The following is a 15945-nucleotide window of genomic DNA, read 5'->3' on the forward strand; positions in this document are numbered from 1 at the left end:
AGCGGTGCTTGGCTGTGCACAGTGCCCCACAGCTCAGGGCCGCTGGCCAGGGTGCAGGACACACATCCAGGTTCTCTGTGGTCTCAGCAGGTGGCTGTGCTGAAACCTTCTCACTGTGAGAACAGCCTCTTCCTCCCAAACCAACCAAGTCGTCAGCACCCAAGGTGTGAGCTCCCTTTTCACAGCCACATGGCTGATTACAGCCAGCAGTTAGTGATGGTTAAATACAACACAACACAATACAACAAACAAAAAACCATACTGTCATCTTTTTATATAAAGAGAGAACTGAGTCTGTTTTATAGGGAGAGTATCTTATAAAGCGAGACTATTTATGTTTATTCGATACACATCCGTGGCTTATAGTTTGAAGGTGTAAAGAGCTATCCAAATACCGCAGCAGTAAGAGTGGATGCATATACCTATAAAAGTTGGCCTTGAAAGAATGGTGGCAATATGCCACTCCAAAGGATTTCCTATCATTTAATCTTTTACGTCTGTGACCTCAAGGTCATGGAGATAATACATGGGATCTGAACCAGGTGCAGTGGCACACACCTGTAATCCTAGCACTTTGGGAGGCCAAGGCAGGAGGATTACTTGAGCCCAGGAGGTCAAAGCTGCAGTGAGCCAAGACTGCACCATGGCACTCCAGCCTGGGCAACAGAGTGAGACTCCATATCTACAAAAAAAAGATAGTAGTAACAAATGGGATCTGAACTCCGGTTTCTGAATCCATGTCCAATCTGCTGTACTCCATCTTGCCCTATGTCTTGATTGACATTTTCTTGTTAAAAACTGAGACAGACAAGCACAGATTGCCCTGAGAGATGATGCCATCAACCTCATTAGGCATCGGGCAAATAAGAATGAAGACCACAGGAAAGTACCATTCCACGCTCTTCAGACTGGTGGAAGTTAGAAAGATCGTTCTAAGTGCTACTGAGAGTGGGGAGCAGCAAGGCCCCTCCTACGTTGTTTGTGGGAACATAAATGGCTTACCCACTTTGGAAAACAATTTGGGACGGTCTCCTGAAACTGAACCTATTCATTCACAGCCCTCGTGAATGAGCAATTCCACCCCTAGGTGTACGAAATGTGTGCACCATACACTACAGGGCTACTTACAGCAGCTTCATCTGTGCTTATCAAAAACTGCACATAACCTAAGTGTTCACTGACTACAGAGCAAGTAAATTGTAGGAATTCACACAATACAATATTATAAAGCAAGAAAATGAGCAAATGGTAGCTATACAAAGCACAGATAAGTCTCACAAACATAAAACACACTTCATGCTTCCATATACACAAAGTCCCCAAACAGACAAAAGCCACCTGTTTTATTTAGTGAGGTACACCTAGGTGGTAAAACTAAAAAAACAAACACATGAAAAATAACAACAAAAAAAGCAAGGGCGTGATGAACACAAGAGTTCAGGAGGTGGTGCCTCCCAGGAGGCCAGCCAGGCAGACGGGTGTGAGTGCGTGAGGGCGGAGGGGCTCCGGCAATGCCGGGTGCATTTCATTTCTTGACTGGGTTGTGTTTGCTTGATAATCATTCATTAAGTTGTACCTATTTAGTTATGCACTCTTCTGTGTTTTATATTTCACAATAAAAGCAGTATAAAAAGAGAGCTGGTACCAGGAGGAAACAGAGAGCAACCCAGAGGAAACAGAGAGTGCTCTTTGCTTTTAAACCAGGAGTTTCTGCAAAGGCCCCACTTCCTTGAGGCTCCTCAAGAGGCCAGGTTCTGCAGGCGATCCCCTCTCTTCCTGTGCTCCACCAAGCAGTCCCGGCCAGCTCCCGGCAACAGGTAACTGGAAGGTACAGGGACTGACCATGGACACGCAGCCTGAGTAGCCCCCTGTGGCAGGTGGCAAGAAACAAGAGCAGGGAAAGGAAACCCACAGGCCCAGCATCTGTAGGTGGCAAAGACCAGAAGGCTCGTGACATTAACCACCAGCAACTGTGAAGTATCTGCTGGCTGCAGGCAGATCCTGGACCAGGCTATTTTTAATTTAACATAGGAGACAAACTGATTTGGAAGCCTTGCTCCTCCTCTTGGCTGTGTCCTGTTACTGAGAGCTTTGCCCTGGTGGTGGCATCAGCACACCCAGCCAGGCTTATAGCTCCACAGACACCCAGAGCAGGCGTGCACACAGGCAGGGCTCCCGGCTCCTGTCTGGTTTGTCGCCTTCCACCTTCAAGGTCAACTGGCCTCAGGCTGTTCACAGAAGCCTTTAATATTTTTTCCCAGTAATTGTCTTGAACAGATTTGTGTTTTGCTATTGCAAAGCCTGAGATTTCCAGGGCTGGAGCTCGAGATGATGCTGAGAAGCTGTCCTAACTGGTTTTGAGACAGTCCTTGACCTGCGGCACGGCTGCTTTCCCAGGGTGGGCAGAGTTGGCCTCTGGGGTGAGCAGGCCTTGTGCCTCACAGGTATTAGAACACTATGCAAAGGGAGGCGTGTTGACTCTGCTGGGGCATGGCCTGGAAGGGCCGGACTCCTCTACTCTCCTGCACTCTCCTGGGGGGACAGAGAATAGACAGAGGTGATGCCCGGGCACCAAGGGGAAAGTAAGGATCCAAGAAGTAGTGAGACACTCAAGGCGGCCTCCCCGGGGCTACTGGGGACACTGCCTGTATCTGCTGTAGACAGAATAGAAAAACCAGGCCCATTCCAGCCCACTAGGTGTTCTCATTTTCCCCTGCCCTTTGTTTGTTTTTTCTCCTTTTTCTCTCAAAGGAGACTTTAATCAGCATCAATGATGTGATATTGACATCAGATCACAACTCTCTTTGAACTTTTAACTTCAGACAGGTCATGACTCTTTATGATGACCTAGGTCTGCAAAACCACGTGTGTCAAATAAAATGTCATACTTTGATCAGTTACGGCAGCATATGAGAGCACTGCTGGAGCGGAATTTTTGTTGTGGCAAAGGAGGCTCGTGACAGCCAAACAGTCTCATTCATCAATGAACAAGGAGAAGGTTTTTCCTAAGCTGCAAATTCACTTTTGAAATTGAAGTATAGGACAAAAAGTGAGCTGAAACTTGAACAGCCAAAAGTAAGTGGCAAATAAGAGCAATTAAAGTGGGTTTGGCCAAAGGGCCAATGCTAGTCTCAGCATGGCAGTGGACAGGGACAGAATCTCAGGCCAGCAGCACAGTGAGCACCTGGATGTGGGATTCCCACCTTAAAGCAAGGGCCTGTGAAGAGGAAATCCCCCTCAACTCTGGAGGAAAGCGTTCCCGGCATTGGATACTCAAGATTCCCACAGATGAATATTAACCAGGCACAAGCTCAGAAAGATCACTGAAAATATAAGGAAGCGTGAGTTACGAGAAAAGGGGTAGGGAGGGAAAGAGAGAGGAAAAGATAGAGATTTACATCCTCCAAAACTTTCAGTAGTAGAATAATCAGATATAGAATATAAACTATGAAATGTTTAACAAAATAAAAAATGGAACTATGGAAATTAGCAACCAACAAAATACTCTAAAAATACCCCAGAAATATTTGAAAAACAAACAACAAACAAACAAATAGAACTGCTAGAAATTTTCTAAAAAATGTAAAAGTTTCTACAAATAGAGGCATTTTCAAAGTTAAATTTATTGGAACCAGTCCAATAATATAGTATTTGGGCATTTTGCAGGAATTGCAACTGCAAATGTAGTTATAGACCCTCCAATGAACTATGAAAATCTCAAATGATCATAGTTGTTAACCTAGCCCAGGTAGGTAACAGGTATCTCAAACAGGCTCACACCATATCCCCAGACCAGCAGCATCAGCATCATTTGAGAACTTGGTAGGAATGCAAATGGCTGAGTCCTTATGCAGACCTGTGAATTAAAAACTCAGGGGATGGGAGGCAGAAATCTGTGCTTTTGCCGGCCCTCCAGATGGTTCTCTCTCTCTCTCTTTCACACACACACACACACACACACACACACACATTCACTCACTAGCTCATTTGATTACGGGCTCCATGGGTGACCCTGCAGGATAAACAAATGAACAATAAGAATAGATAGTCCAGAGAAGTTTGTACCCCATTTTTTATGCAGTTGAGGACTAGAAGATGCAGTGATTCTGGCTCTCTAAGAAAAAGGGTTGTGTCCATCAGAATCAGGGGTGTGCAAATCAGAGCCATACAGCCCTCATCCAGGAGCAGGCCCTGGGTGGGACCCAGCTTGGGGACACCAGATAACATACTTGTCACCTTGAACATCAGAACAACACCTCTCACCAATGTCCATACCCTTCACCTCCCCACCCCAGCATGTGGCTTGCATGGCAGGTGACGCCTTGCTTTGGAAATAGGTGTCATTAATCCTTTGCAGTGCAAGTGGGACTCAGCATAAGGGAGTCATAAAAAATTTATTCACGTATATCCCATTTCTCTGAGAAATTGAGACAGTTCCTAAGGACATACACTTTAGTATTCTATATGACCAGGAAACAACCCTAAATTAGGATAAAGCATGGGAAATGGATGCAGTACTTTAAGTTGGGCTCCACAGGTTGTGCACAGGTCCACAGGAGACGATATGCAGCTGTGGTTCTCAAGTAAGAGTGTGTGTGTGTGTGTGTGTGTGTGTGAGAGAGAGAGAGAGAGAGACAGAGAGAGAGATGGCAGCGTGGAGGGGGAAGAAGTGAGAGGATGGGAATGTGTGCAGACGTTAGGGAAAGGAAGGGGAGAAGAGAGGTGGAGACAACGAGTGTGTCTTACTGCACCTGGAACTTGGCTAGTACAAAAGGGATGACTCAAAGATTACACTGTTTATTTCTTCTCAAAAGGGACAGGGGAAAGAAGGTCAGGAGGCCACACGAATTTCAGCTGCAGAGCACATAACAAGCCACACAGGGATTCGATGGTGGCATGGGGGCCGGGAACGGGTGGCTACCAAGGCCTCTGAGGGCAAATTGCACTCGCAGTTGGTCTGTGCTCTGAGGGCTTTCTGCGCTATCTTTTTATCCTGTCCTGCACACTTGGAACAAGGGCTTCCTGGTGATTGTTTTAACTAATGTATTGAAGAGCTATCATGGAGAGGAGCACTTCTAGGGTCCCAAGAGATCATGTACAGCAACTGTGGCCTGAGTAGAGTACATCAGGCCCACTTAGCTGCAGGGGACAGTGATGTTCTTGCAACTTTAGGACCCACCAAGCCTGTAGGCTTCCCACCCTCCTCACTCACTCTTCAACATGCGTGTCTCTCAGATCGCTGAGGCTCACAACCTCCTGGGCTTCCTCTCCGACTCAGTTTCTCTCCAGACATCTGCAAACTACTGGGCCTGATCACAGCCCTGCTCTCCAGGTGCCTCTCCTGCTGTGAGCCCTCAGAGCAGCTGCCCTGTTTCATGCTGCATACTCAGGGCAGCCGAGCAGTCAGGGTCTCTCTTAACACCCCATGGTGTGGCCTGGGGCAGCCACGTGCCACTCCCTCCACCACCCGGCCAGTCTGCCTCCATCCAGGAAAACTCTGCCACCATCCATAGAATCTCAGGGCACCAGAATGGTCTCAGGGCACCACGTGACTGTGACCATGACATGATGCTGTCTCCTGGGGCTCTGACTGGGGCTCTGGAGATGTCCGGGCTCCTGAACGCCCACTCGGCATCCACTGCTTCACTTCCCTCCCTCTCCCGCAGGCATCCAGGCCTGCCCTGGCCTCCACACCCATGCTACCCCTGAATCTCTTGCGGCCCTGCTTTTGTTGCCTCTGCCTGGTGAGGTGTCAAGCTCTGCCAAACCAAGTCAGCCCACTTGCTCTGACGGCCACTTCCCAGTTCCTACAGTTGGCGACACACAAGATGATCATCCAGCCTGGGCACCTGAGACAGGCCCGATGACCCATGCTGTCCGTCCTCCTATCCAAGTAGTGGCCCCCGTTCAAGTTAGCAGCCAGAATGTTCCTTTACCCAGAGAAATTTTTCCCACCAAGACGATGTTCTAGGTGCTGGGTTGCACTTGTGAAGGCAGCAGCCCAATCTCTGCCCTTGTGCATCCAGAGCAAGTGGGAGTGGGGACAATAACCAAGTAAATGAAAACAAAATAAAGATCATGCTGGGTAGGCACAGTGTCGTGGTGGAGAGGACCTATTGCCAAGCACTGCAGACTCTGCAGCCCGTCAGCTTGCATTTATCATCTTCCCCCTGCAGTCAAAGTCCGGTGAGGGCAGGGAATAAGGTCTGACTTAGTCCCCACAGTATCCAAGTCCTATCACAATGCCTGCTGCATGTCTGGTTGAAAACATGTCTATTTTGTTGAATGAATGACTATTTTTTAACTTTTTTTTTTTTTTTTTTTTTTACACAGTACATTTCTAAAGTCAGAAGGTAGAAACTGTAGTTAAAATGGAATTGGTGACCTACTGGTTGGACGACTCTGTCCACAGATCTGAAATACTACCTTTTATTTTTAACATTAACTCAGCTATTTGGAGAGCAGCCACTTACGTGTCTTAAAGGTCACCTTGAACTTATTCTTGGCTTTGTAAGATTTACAAGGACTCTTAGCCAAAAACAATAAAATATTTACCTGGATACTAAACGCAAAGAAAACGACACTTCCATCTTTAAAATTTTGCCCAGCATGGACTCTTCAGAGCATTTCCATCCTAAGATCATTTATAAGATGAAATGAAGGACACATCCCATTACATTTTAGCAGAGTAACGTGTGTGGGAGAATTGGCTGTGCACAATGGCAACAAACCACATTGTGTGAACCAAGTGGATGAGGGTCAGAGATGAGTTGATCACAGCCTCCTCCAGACCAAGAGGAGCCCAGCAATGTGACTGCATGGCCGTAGGTTTTGCACAGATTGTAAAATATATTTTAGTCACAGCCAGGGAAGATCACTCTGTTCTACTTTAACCTCCCCTCCCAAATATGACAAGGATTCTAAAAATGTACATGCTATTACTAATAATGAAGTGTGAACCTAGAGGAAGGAGTGAAAAGTCTCTTTTTCTATATATAGACAAATATATTAATAAATTATTGTTGAACTAAGACGCAGTCAAACACAGTGAAATCAAGGACATGGAGGAAATAAAAGGTGTTATAGAGACGTGTCAGGCAATTAAGTAAAATATGACATTATCTTTTCTAAATTTTGTACGCTTGTAGTATTTACTAGCCTTTAAAAAATTCTAATTTATTGAATTTTTTTCTTAGTCTAGAAAATATGCTCTATTGTATGCCTAATTTTATATTTTTTCAAAAATAAGAGGGTCTTCAAATTGTGTATGCTTCGGACCCCTCAATCCTGGATCCTCCCTTTTGGGGAAGGGATATATAATTTTTGGAAAGTAACCTTTGTTTCCTTTTTCTAACAAATTCATTTTTCACAGACAGCTGTGACTAGCTTCTCAAAATAGCAACCTGTGCTGTCATACAAGGCCTCTAGGGGCAGGGGATCTCCCTCCCCACTCAGCCCCTCTCCCTAGACTTGGTCCCTGATGTCACCAACGAGGCAGCACTCTGACCCTCACCCACCGAATGTGGGCTGGAGGACTCCCCCTCTAGTGCTCGCTTCTAGCCAGCTAGACCCCAGACGAGGGCAGGGCCGCTATGGCAAAGGCCAGGTGATGAACATCACCTCCAGAAACGCCACAGGCGACTGCGACGGACAACCACTGGCCCGTACTGCCCAACCCCTCCATGAACAGCCTCTGTCTATATTCGTGATTCTTCAAGCACATGTGCAAAGGCCCTGTAACTACCTTCTCAGAGTCACTCCTGAAAGGTGTGGGTGAGCTGTGTGGACAGGACACAAGAGAGGGGAGAGGGGAAAGCTGATGGACACCTCTGTGTGTTCTGAGATTTCACACGGACATCCCCGGGTGCTGCACCTTGCACGGGGAATAGGGAAGGGCCCATGGTTGTGGAGTCTCTGGAGATGGATTTGGTCGCTGACTGCTGTTTCTGTTTAGCCGCAGACAACATCAGGGACCTGGTTTTGCCTTCCAGCCTTGGACAAGCTCCTCCACAGCTGAGTTCTTCTTTGAAAAACAAGAAATTTCACCCCCGTAAGTGGTAAATGCCCTCTGGCTCAGGTGTACTGTCACTGTAAGTGGATTTCACGTATAGTTCCTGAGGAGAGAAAACTGGGAGCCGAGTTGGACGGCATCTCCCAGACGTAATCTGCTTCTATCATCTGCATTTTGAACTGCATTACCGAGGATTTATAATCTGATCTAGCTCTCCGAAATAGGTTGCCTTACCCTCAGTGTTTTCAAGGTCTGTTGGAGCAAAGGCATTTTGCGATGGCCATGGAGGGTGCATGTGTTTCAGGAATTCTTTTGTTTTTTTCACCTTTTAGTACAATTCTTACTAATGCCGCTTTCCACATAAAGCGATTCTCAGGCTGAAATGCTGGCATCTGAATGGTGGAGACCGCATATTGGTACTCACGATGGAAGTGTGAAGAGTAATTGCTGGGATTTTGTTTACCCGTATTATCCACCAAACTAGTAAAATCCTGTTAGTTTATGACTTGCAATGCAAAAATAAACTTCCAACCCCCTCTGTGAAATAATAATAATAATTTTTTTTTTGAGATAGAGTCTTGCTCTGTTGCCCAGGCTGGAGTGCAGTGGTGTGATCTCGGCTCACTGCAACCTCCGCCTCCTGGGTTCAAGCAATTCTCCTGCCTCAGCCTCCTGAGTAGCTGGGACTACAGGCACGCGTCACTACATCCAGCTAATTCTTGTATTGTTAGTAGAGATGGGGTTTCACCATGTTAGTCAGGATGGTCTCGATATCTTGACCGTGTGATCGCCCGCCTCCGCCTCCCAAAGTGCTGGGATTACAGGCGTAAGCCACCGTGCCTGGCAGAAATAATTATTCTTTATTTAAGTCTGTCACTTCATAAAAGCAAAAGCTTAGTGTGAATCCTTTTATGGCCAGACAGTGGCTCTCACTGTATATATTCACAGCCACAGAGTGGAAACAAATACCTACGGCAGACTGAAGAACAGAAGGGAAGGATAAGGGAGACCTGCCTGGTTTTCCCACCTGCAGAAGAATGACTCACCTGCAGAGGCCACGGTACACCTGTGATGCAGGGATGGGAAGAGTTTGCATGGAGGACCTGACATTCAGTGTATGTTACTGATGCATCCAAGTGTACTCCAGGTCACTGTAGCGGGAGGGAGATGAAGTTGCTTCATTCAGTGCCAAGCACCATGCAGAGGGCCTTCAGTTTATGATACTCTATAACCCTGAATGACTCTGAGAGTCAGAGATGACATTAAAGCTATTTTACAGACAATAAAGCTATTTTACAGACAAAGAAATGAAGGAGACAGATCACTGAGTAAGTTGCTCAAGGTCCCATAGCTGGTGATACGGTGGAGCCAGCATTTGGGGCCAGGCAACCTGAACGATATGTTGTTAACAGTCCACCCGGCCTCCTACCCAGAGAAAGCAAATCTTACAAACCATGGAGTGCACAGTGTCATGTTTTTATATTTCTATATCTATTGCTGTGTCCCTGCATCTGTCCATCAGTAATGATTTAAGAGGAGGTAGAAAGGTGCAAGAATCCCCATTCCTTCCCCAACACAGACAGGTGTGGGGCTGTCCCCACACAGAACTGCAGTGGTATTACTACGTGTCAGGAAGTGGAAAGCAAAAACGAGCAGGGAGATGGAGAATGGGTCCAAACAATTCATTGATTTAGGCGACAGGCATTCATTGAACACCTCCTAAGGGCCAGCCCACAGGCCTGTACAGGACCCAGGTCAAAGCACAGTGGGTGGGGTGGACAGGAGATCAGAACGGAGACAAACTGACTGATGCTCAGGCATGAGAAAGTGAAGGCCCTGAAATCACGATGAAGAAATCAACACATTTGGTTTGCAAATACATGAACACGCACACCTCCCTACAGCAAACCGGTGTAGACAGGCAGAGCCCACCGAATGTCAGCTGAACCTGGCCCTTTGCTTCCTAAAGACAGCCCCCCAACTCGCCCAAAGTAGGGTCCTCCCAGTGCCGTGAGTGCTCTGCAACCTGGCCCCCAACTCCACCCTTCTCCATTCACTCTGTGCCAGTGACACTGGCCTCTGTGGGTGCCCAGGTCCCCAGGCACACTCCTTCCACAGGGCATTTGAATTTGCCATTCCCTGGGCAGGGATGTTTCCTCGCTGCCTTCAGGCCTCTTCTCAGTGGCCTCCCTCACAGCAAGGCCCATCCTCTCCACGCAGCAGAAACAAGCCCCAGCATCCCGACCCCAGTACGCTCTACACCCTTACTTAAATGCAGTCTTTCCCATTGTTCAGTGTCCTTTCTCCCACTGAAATGCAGGCTCCATGAGGGCAGGGGCTTGCTGATTGACTTCTCCCTTCCCAAAGTCCAGAATGGTGCCTGGCACTTAGTGCTTCAAGCAACTACAGACTCCAGTAACGTTGGTCCATGGATGGATTAGCTGACATGATGGTTGGAAAGTAGACATGGGCACATTCTTTAGGAGAATTTAAATGAGGGCCCAAGAAGAACGGTGGGAAAAAAACAGCCGCTGGCTCAGTGAGGACATCCAGCAGTGACTGGAATCTAGTTCTCACTCCAAAGACCTTGTGCTGTGGCTATTCGTTGCAAATAATGGACTTTTATAAAACTGTCTGCAAGTAGGGCAGATTTGGATGATTCAAAACCAGGTCTGGGACTTCCTGCAGCGTTGGCCTGACCCCACAGGGGAGTAAAGGACAGACTCCCGCAGTGGATCAGGAGCTGACGCACTCACACCGAAAGGGCAGCCACAGCATCTGGTGATGGTTCACAAGAGTTCCCTGGAGGCTTTTAGCTCTATTTCCCATGAAAGAAACACACAAAGAAACACTTCCAAAGATGAAAGAATCTGGACCAACATCTAGGCAACCTGGACTTGGGAGACATTGCATTCAGGGATGCACACTGTGCCCCATGCTGGAAGCATGGTAGATTTGGACTGTATTCAGTACAGTGGCAAATTCTCCATGCTCTCCACAAGCATACACAACCATATTCAAACACTCACAGGATAACACACCCCCTACACTGCAACAAGGAAGGTTTACACACTTGGCAATAGCTAAGAACCCCAGCCAGGTCCTGTAGGAGACGAAAGGTTGCCACGAGGTGAAATTGCCAGGTGGTAAAGCCTTCCAGGATGTTTCCTCACATTTTCTCTGTTAAAAACACCATAAGATACCCTGACAAGGAGACTTTCCTGGTCCTCATGATGGAGAAAGAGCATTGAAGAGAGAAGAAAAGCTACACCGGTGATGACCACACGTACTGTGCTGTGTACATGGTGTGCGTTTTCACTGAATCCTCAAGACAGTCACAGACCCAGCGCAGCAGAGCCTGGGGAAAGTTCCCCTTGGCCTAAGGTTCTTCAACCGTCATGGGAACATGGGTTCTGAAGCTGGGTCTTGCTGCTCAGGTTTAGCTCTACTCTTCGCTCTCACTAATACCCTTCCTGATGCCAGGCCTGGGCATGGGGTGCTATGCACCGCCAGTCCACAGGTGAGCCCTGCAGGTGTGAAGGGAGCACAAGAAGGTGGGGGACTGAGCTGTGGACAACACAAGGGAGAAAGCCTTGGAAGCTATTATCTGGGAGGTTGGCGATTATGGGGTGATAACTGGGCAACTGCAATATAAGGTAGAATAGGAACCCAGGAGAAGAGGACAGCTAAGGAGGGGGCGCTTGGTGAAAATGCAGAAGCCCAGACTCCTTTCCCACAGGCCCATGCCTGGTTAGCTCTGACTCCAGCTGAATAGGAAGCACAGCAAGTTTGAGACTCCCTTGCATAAACCATAAGCCCCAGTGTCAGGTGCATGTGCTGTGAGGACACATGAGATGTCGGTCTGCACAGGGCAGATAGAGAACAAGGTATGTTCGGCAAATAAGAGCTTTACCTCCCAGCCTTCCGCATGGGGTTTATACACGTCCACTGGAAAGGAAGGAGAGAGCAGAAGTCATGGCCATGAAGGGTGCAACTACTGTTTTCAGGAACAGACAACGCTGAATAAAGAAATGGCTTCGTGGCTGAAGAGGTTATGAGCAGGCTTCTTAACCAGCAGGAAGCTGGCCAACCTCATCGTGCGGATTATGCTATTTTGGGCTGACTTCATATGCCAAGATGCTATGTGCATGGCTCCATGACATTCATGTTGGAAATTATTGCTGAGAAGATGGTAAGAGGCCAAACCTCAGCAAAAACAGCCATAGGTGCCTCCAGTGAGGGCCAATGTCTTCCCTCCCCACAGTGTTCTGCTGCTGCATGGGGCTGCATCCCAATAAAGACTATCGCTGTAGGCACCGCCGCGTGGCAACCTGGGCCACTCTTCCTTCTTCTTCTTTTTTTTTTTTTAATAGTATTGTGGTCAATTTCTTTTCTTTTTTCCTTCTTTTGAGACAGGGTCTCACTATGTTGCCCAGGCTGGTCTCAAACCAGCCTCAAACCATAGTGAGATCACAGTGAGGATCAAGTGATCCTCTTGCCAGGAGTAGCTGGGACTACAGGTGCGTGCCACTGCACTCAGCTAAGATCATTTTTGAAATACAAGGTATGACAGTCAAGTCTGAGGAAATTCCTTTGACTAGATGGACATGCAGAGAAAACACTTCTAAATCCAGGAAAAGTTTACAAAGTCCGCTGGGGATTCGCCAATTGCCAAACCATGAGGCTGCATCGCTGGTTCTGGTTATGCTTCCAAGGTAAGCACCTCTGTAAGGACACTGAGAGGTGACCAGGGGATCATTTCCCCCAGAGACAACCGCCCCACTGAGCCACCTTGACCAGGCACCCTCGAAGGAACAAGGTTGACATCTCCCAAAGACAGTTCTTTACCTTCTCTGGACAACTGACTGACCACGTTGGCCTGTATCTCAGAACCTTCTACAATTTAGATTTACATTGAACCAGTGAGGATAACAAACAGAACCCAAGATTCAGACAGACCCTCTAATGATTGTGGGCCTAAGGCTGAAGCCCACAAACCCGCACTCACCACTCATGGACATTACTCCCAGGAAACTTTCCTGAACATCTTTCGTGTTAGCATCTTGTTTCATGTAAAAATAGAAGTAAAGTCTGAGATCAAGGGGGTAGTTTGAGTGAAAAAAACTGCAGTATTTTAATTTCAGTTGGATAACCACAGAATTTGCTATGCATCCTATAATTTGCCATTAAAAGGAGAATATGGGGCTGAATCACATTTTCTTTAAACGTTGTGTCCCTCGGTGCCCAAAAAGAGTGTTCATTTTAGAGTTAGACTGGGCAAAATAAACACTGGGTCACGGGTGATAGCTTTAGTTAGAAATGTCTTTAGGACAGGCCAGCATGCATGTTGTCAAACGACAATGTATGGCCTTTTCCCAGGGTCATGTGAGGCCAGTCACAGGGAAGCTGAATTATTCCCAATTGTCCCCACAGGCCTGGTGGCAGGAGGTGAGGGGGAAGGCACAATACTCACAGGAACTTTCCGTTTGTCTTTGATCCTATCAGGACAATTTGCTCAGACTCTTCTCGAGAGATTTTTCCATGGAACCAAGGCATTTTTTCATGGGCTGTGGTGGCGATCAGCTTCTCCAGCTGAGGCTTCTGGCTGATGATGGCCTGCTCCAGAGCCTGACCCTGCCACGTGGAGAGCAGAGCAGAGTAAACCACACCGAGGAAAAATGAAAATGATGCAGAAGGCATTTCCAGTCTGTCTCGAGTCCTGGCATGGTAAAACAGGATCAAACCTTATTCACTCATTCATGCAGTAAATAAAACCAGAAAGATCTTTACACATTACTTAAGTACTTTCAAGTGTATAAATAAAAAGAACATGGCTGGGCACGGTGGTTCACACTTGTAATGCCAGCATTTTGGGAGGCCAAGGTGGGTGGATCACTTGAGGTCAGGAGTTCGAGACCAGCCTGGCCAGCATGGTGAAACTCCATCTCTACTAAAAATACAAAAATTAGCCAGGTGTGGTGGCACATGCCTGTAATCCCAGCTACTTGAGAGGCTGAGGCAGGAGAATTGCTTGAACCTGGGAGGCAGAGGTTGCACTGAGCTGAGATCATGCCACTGCACTCCAGCCTGGGTGACAGAGCAAGACTCTGTCTCAAAAAATAAAAAATAAAATTAAAAAAAACCATACATATCCTTTGCTGTGGCAATCCCAACCCTTTCAAAGTTTATCCTGCAGACATTGCATATGAGCATAGTATACGATAGGTCTAAAGCAATGTTGTTAGCAGCATTTATTCATAAATAGCAAATGTGTTTATCAATAGGTACTAATTAAATAAATTACGGTGCATAGCAGGTGACACCAGATAGCCAAAGAACAGGTGATGCAGCTTCATGAGTGTTGACACAGAAAGTTCTGCAAGAGATATTAGGAAGCCATAAAATCAAGTGCCTATCAGTGTGTCTAGTAGGACCTTGTCAGATAAATAGAAACCAATCAACACCTATCAATGCCTCTCTGAAAAGGCCCTCCATGCACTGGGTAACGGTGGTTCCCTGTGGTGGAGAAACTCACATTGCTGGCACAAAGGGGCCCACCCTCTCAGCTGTGGTTGTGAAAGGGGAAAGACTCGTATTAGAGAGAGGCACTTTTTGGCCAAAGTTGATACTTCAGGAGGTGGTTGTGTTATTTGGGCACACAGGGTACATAGGCATAGGTGTTGCATGTAGCCAGGAAGTCTGTGTGGGGTCACAGGGCCCCCTGGGTCCAGGGAGCAGGACCAGCTGTGGCGCACCTGCAGGTTCCACGTCTGCTTCACATATTCCCTGATGAGGTTTTCCTTCAAGTCCTCAAAGGGCCCAGTCTTGGGCTGCACCCCCTGGGGCCGGTTGAAGGGCTTCTTCAGGAGGCAGACCAGGCCATCAGACTCCTGCGAGTGGTAGTGGCAGAGGTCGGCGGGGCTGGCGTGGGTCCTGCCGCCAGCGATGGCGTAGGTGCCGTTCAGCTCCCGCTCGATGGTGTAGTGGTGTGCCTTCCTCCCGTGCGCCACGGACAGGGCGAAGCCGCCCAGGTAGTTGCGGCTCTGGCGCAGCAAATAGAGCCCATCGCTCATGCCCCCCTGGACCAGGTAATCTTCTGCCTCCTCCCGGGTGATGTTGCCGAAAAAGAAGGGCAGGTGGTTGGCGTTGTCAGCCATGCCGCTGCTCGCCATGCTTCAGAGGCCGGAGGGCACACGCCTACGCAGGTGTCCACCTGGGCAAGACAGAGACAGAGAACTTTGGTGAGGAACCCACGTGGCAGGGAACATTTGCTAAAACCACTCAAACTCTTTCAAAGTGGAGACAAACCCTTCCAGCTCTGAACAGACACTTCCTTCTTTGGCCCTCCCAACACACAGTTGTCTTTCTGTTCACATCATTACAGTTTCCAGCATGCCTTCTAACTAAGCTAAAATCAGAGTATTTGATGGAAGTGACCAAATTAAATAATAATTTTTTTGTTGGCGGGGTGGGGAAGGACAAAGAATTCTAAAAATAAACATGCCACAAAGAGAAGCAAACAGAAGGGCTATTGCAAAACAGGACTTTTGGGCTGACCCTAAGGGTCCCAGCGCGCACACAGGAGGCAGAGTCTACATAAGCACAAACCACCTGCTCCTGCTGAGTCCAGACAACGTTAGAGAAGTCCCGCTCCTCATCACAGTGTCCAAGGAGGATGCTACCACCGCCTCACCCACCTGGGCTGCCAGACTCTGCCTGGAGCAGTCAGTCACACGCTGGTGCTGAGCCCCAGAGGTGAAGTGAGGCCACGTTGAGGGCCCACACGGAACTGTGACTTGTGGTCACCACAAGGCCTTCCCACCTTCAGCCCAGGGCTATGACAGCAACAAGCCACTGCCTGAGACATGAAGAGTGACACCCTCCCAGCTCCCGAGGCCTGGGGCCCATAGTCTGTCCTCTCCCCACTTCTCCAG

General features: G+C 47.9%; 1 protein-coding gene across 6 annotated transcripts in view; it reads right to left on the bottom strand.

Annotated features, from left to right (window-relative positions):
• The window catches only part of SYK (spleen associated tyrosine kinase), a 78362-nt gene extending 63105 nt beyond the window's left edge, over positions 1 to 15257 (bottom strand). For 2 of the 6 annotated variants that reach the window (XM_031654052.1, XM_031654055.1), the window contains exons 1-2: positions 14767 to 15233; positions 13485 to 13645 (exon numbers count right to left, since the gene is read on the bottom strand). In XM_031654052.1, coding sequence (XP_031509912.1) covers positions 13485 to 13645; positions 14767 to 15183 — 578 coding nt within the window. In that variant the 5' untranslated portion in view covers positions 15184 to 15233. Of the gene's footprint in view, positions 1 to 13484; positions 13731 to 14766 lie in introns of all 6 variants that reach the window. The other 4 variants (XM_031654053.1, XM_021927675.2, XM_031654051.1 and 1 more) reach the window with 4 other exon arrangements.
• Positions 15258 to 15945: the final 688 nt, after the last annotated feature.

Source organism: Papio anubis, chromosome 13 (genome assembly GCF_008728515.1).
Source record: "Papio anubis isolate 15944 chromosome 13, Panubis1.0, whole genome shotgun sequence".
NCBI lineage: Eukaryota > Metazoa > Chordata > Mammalia > Primates > Cercopithecidae > Papio > Papio anubis.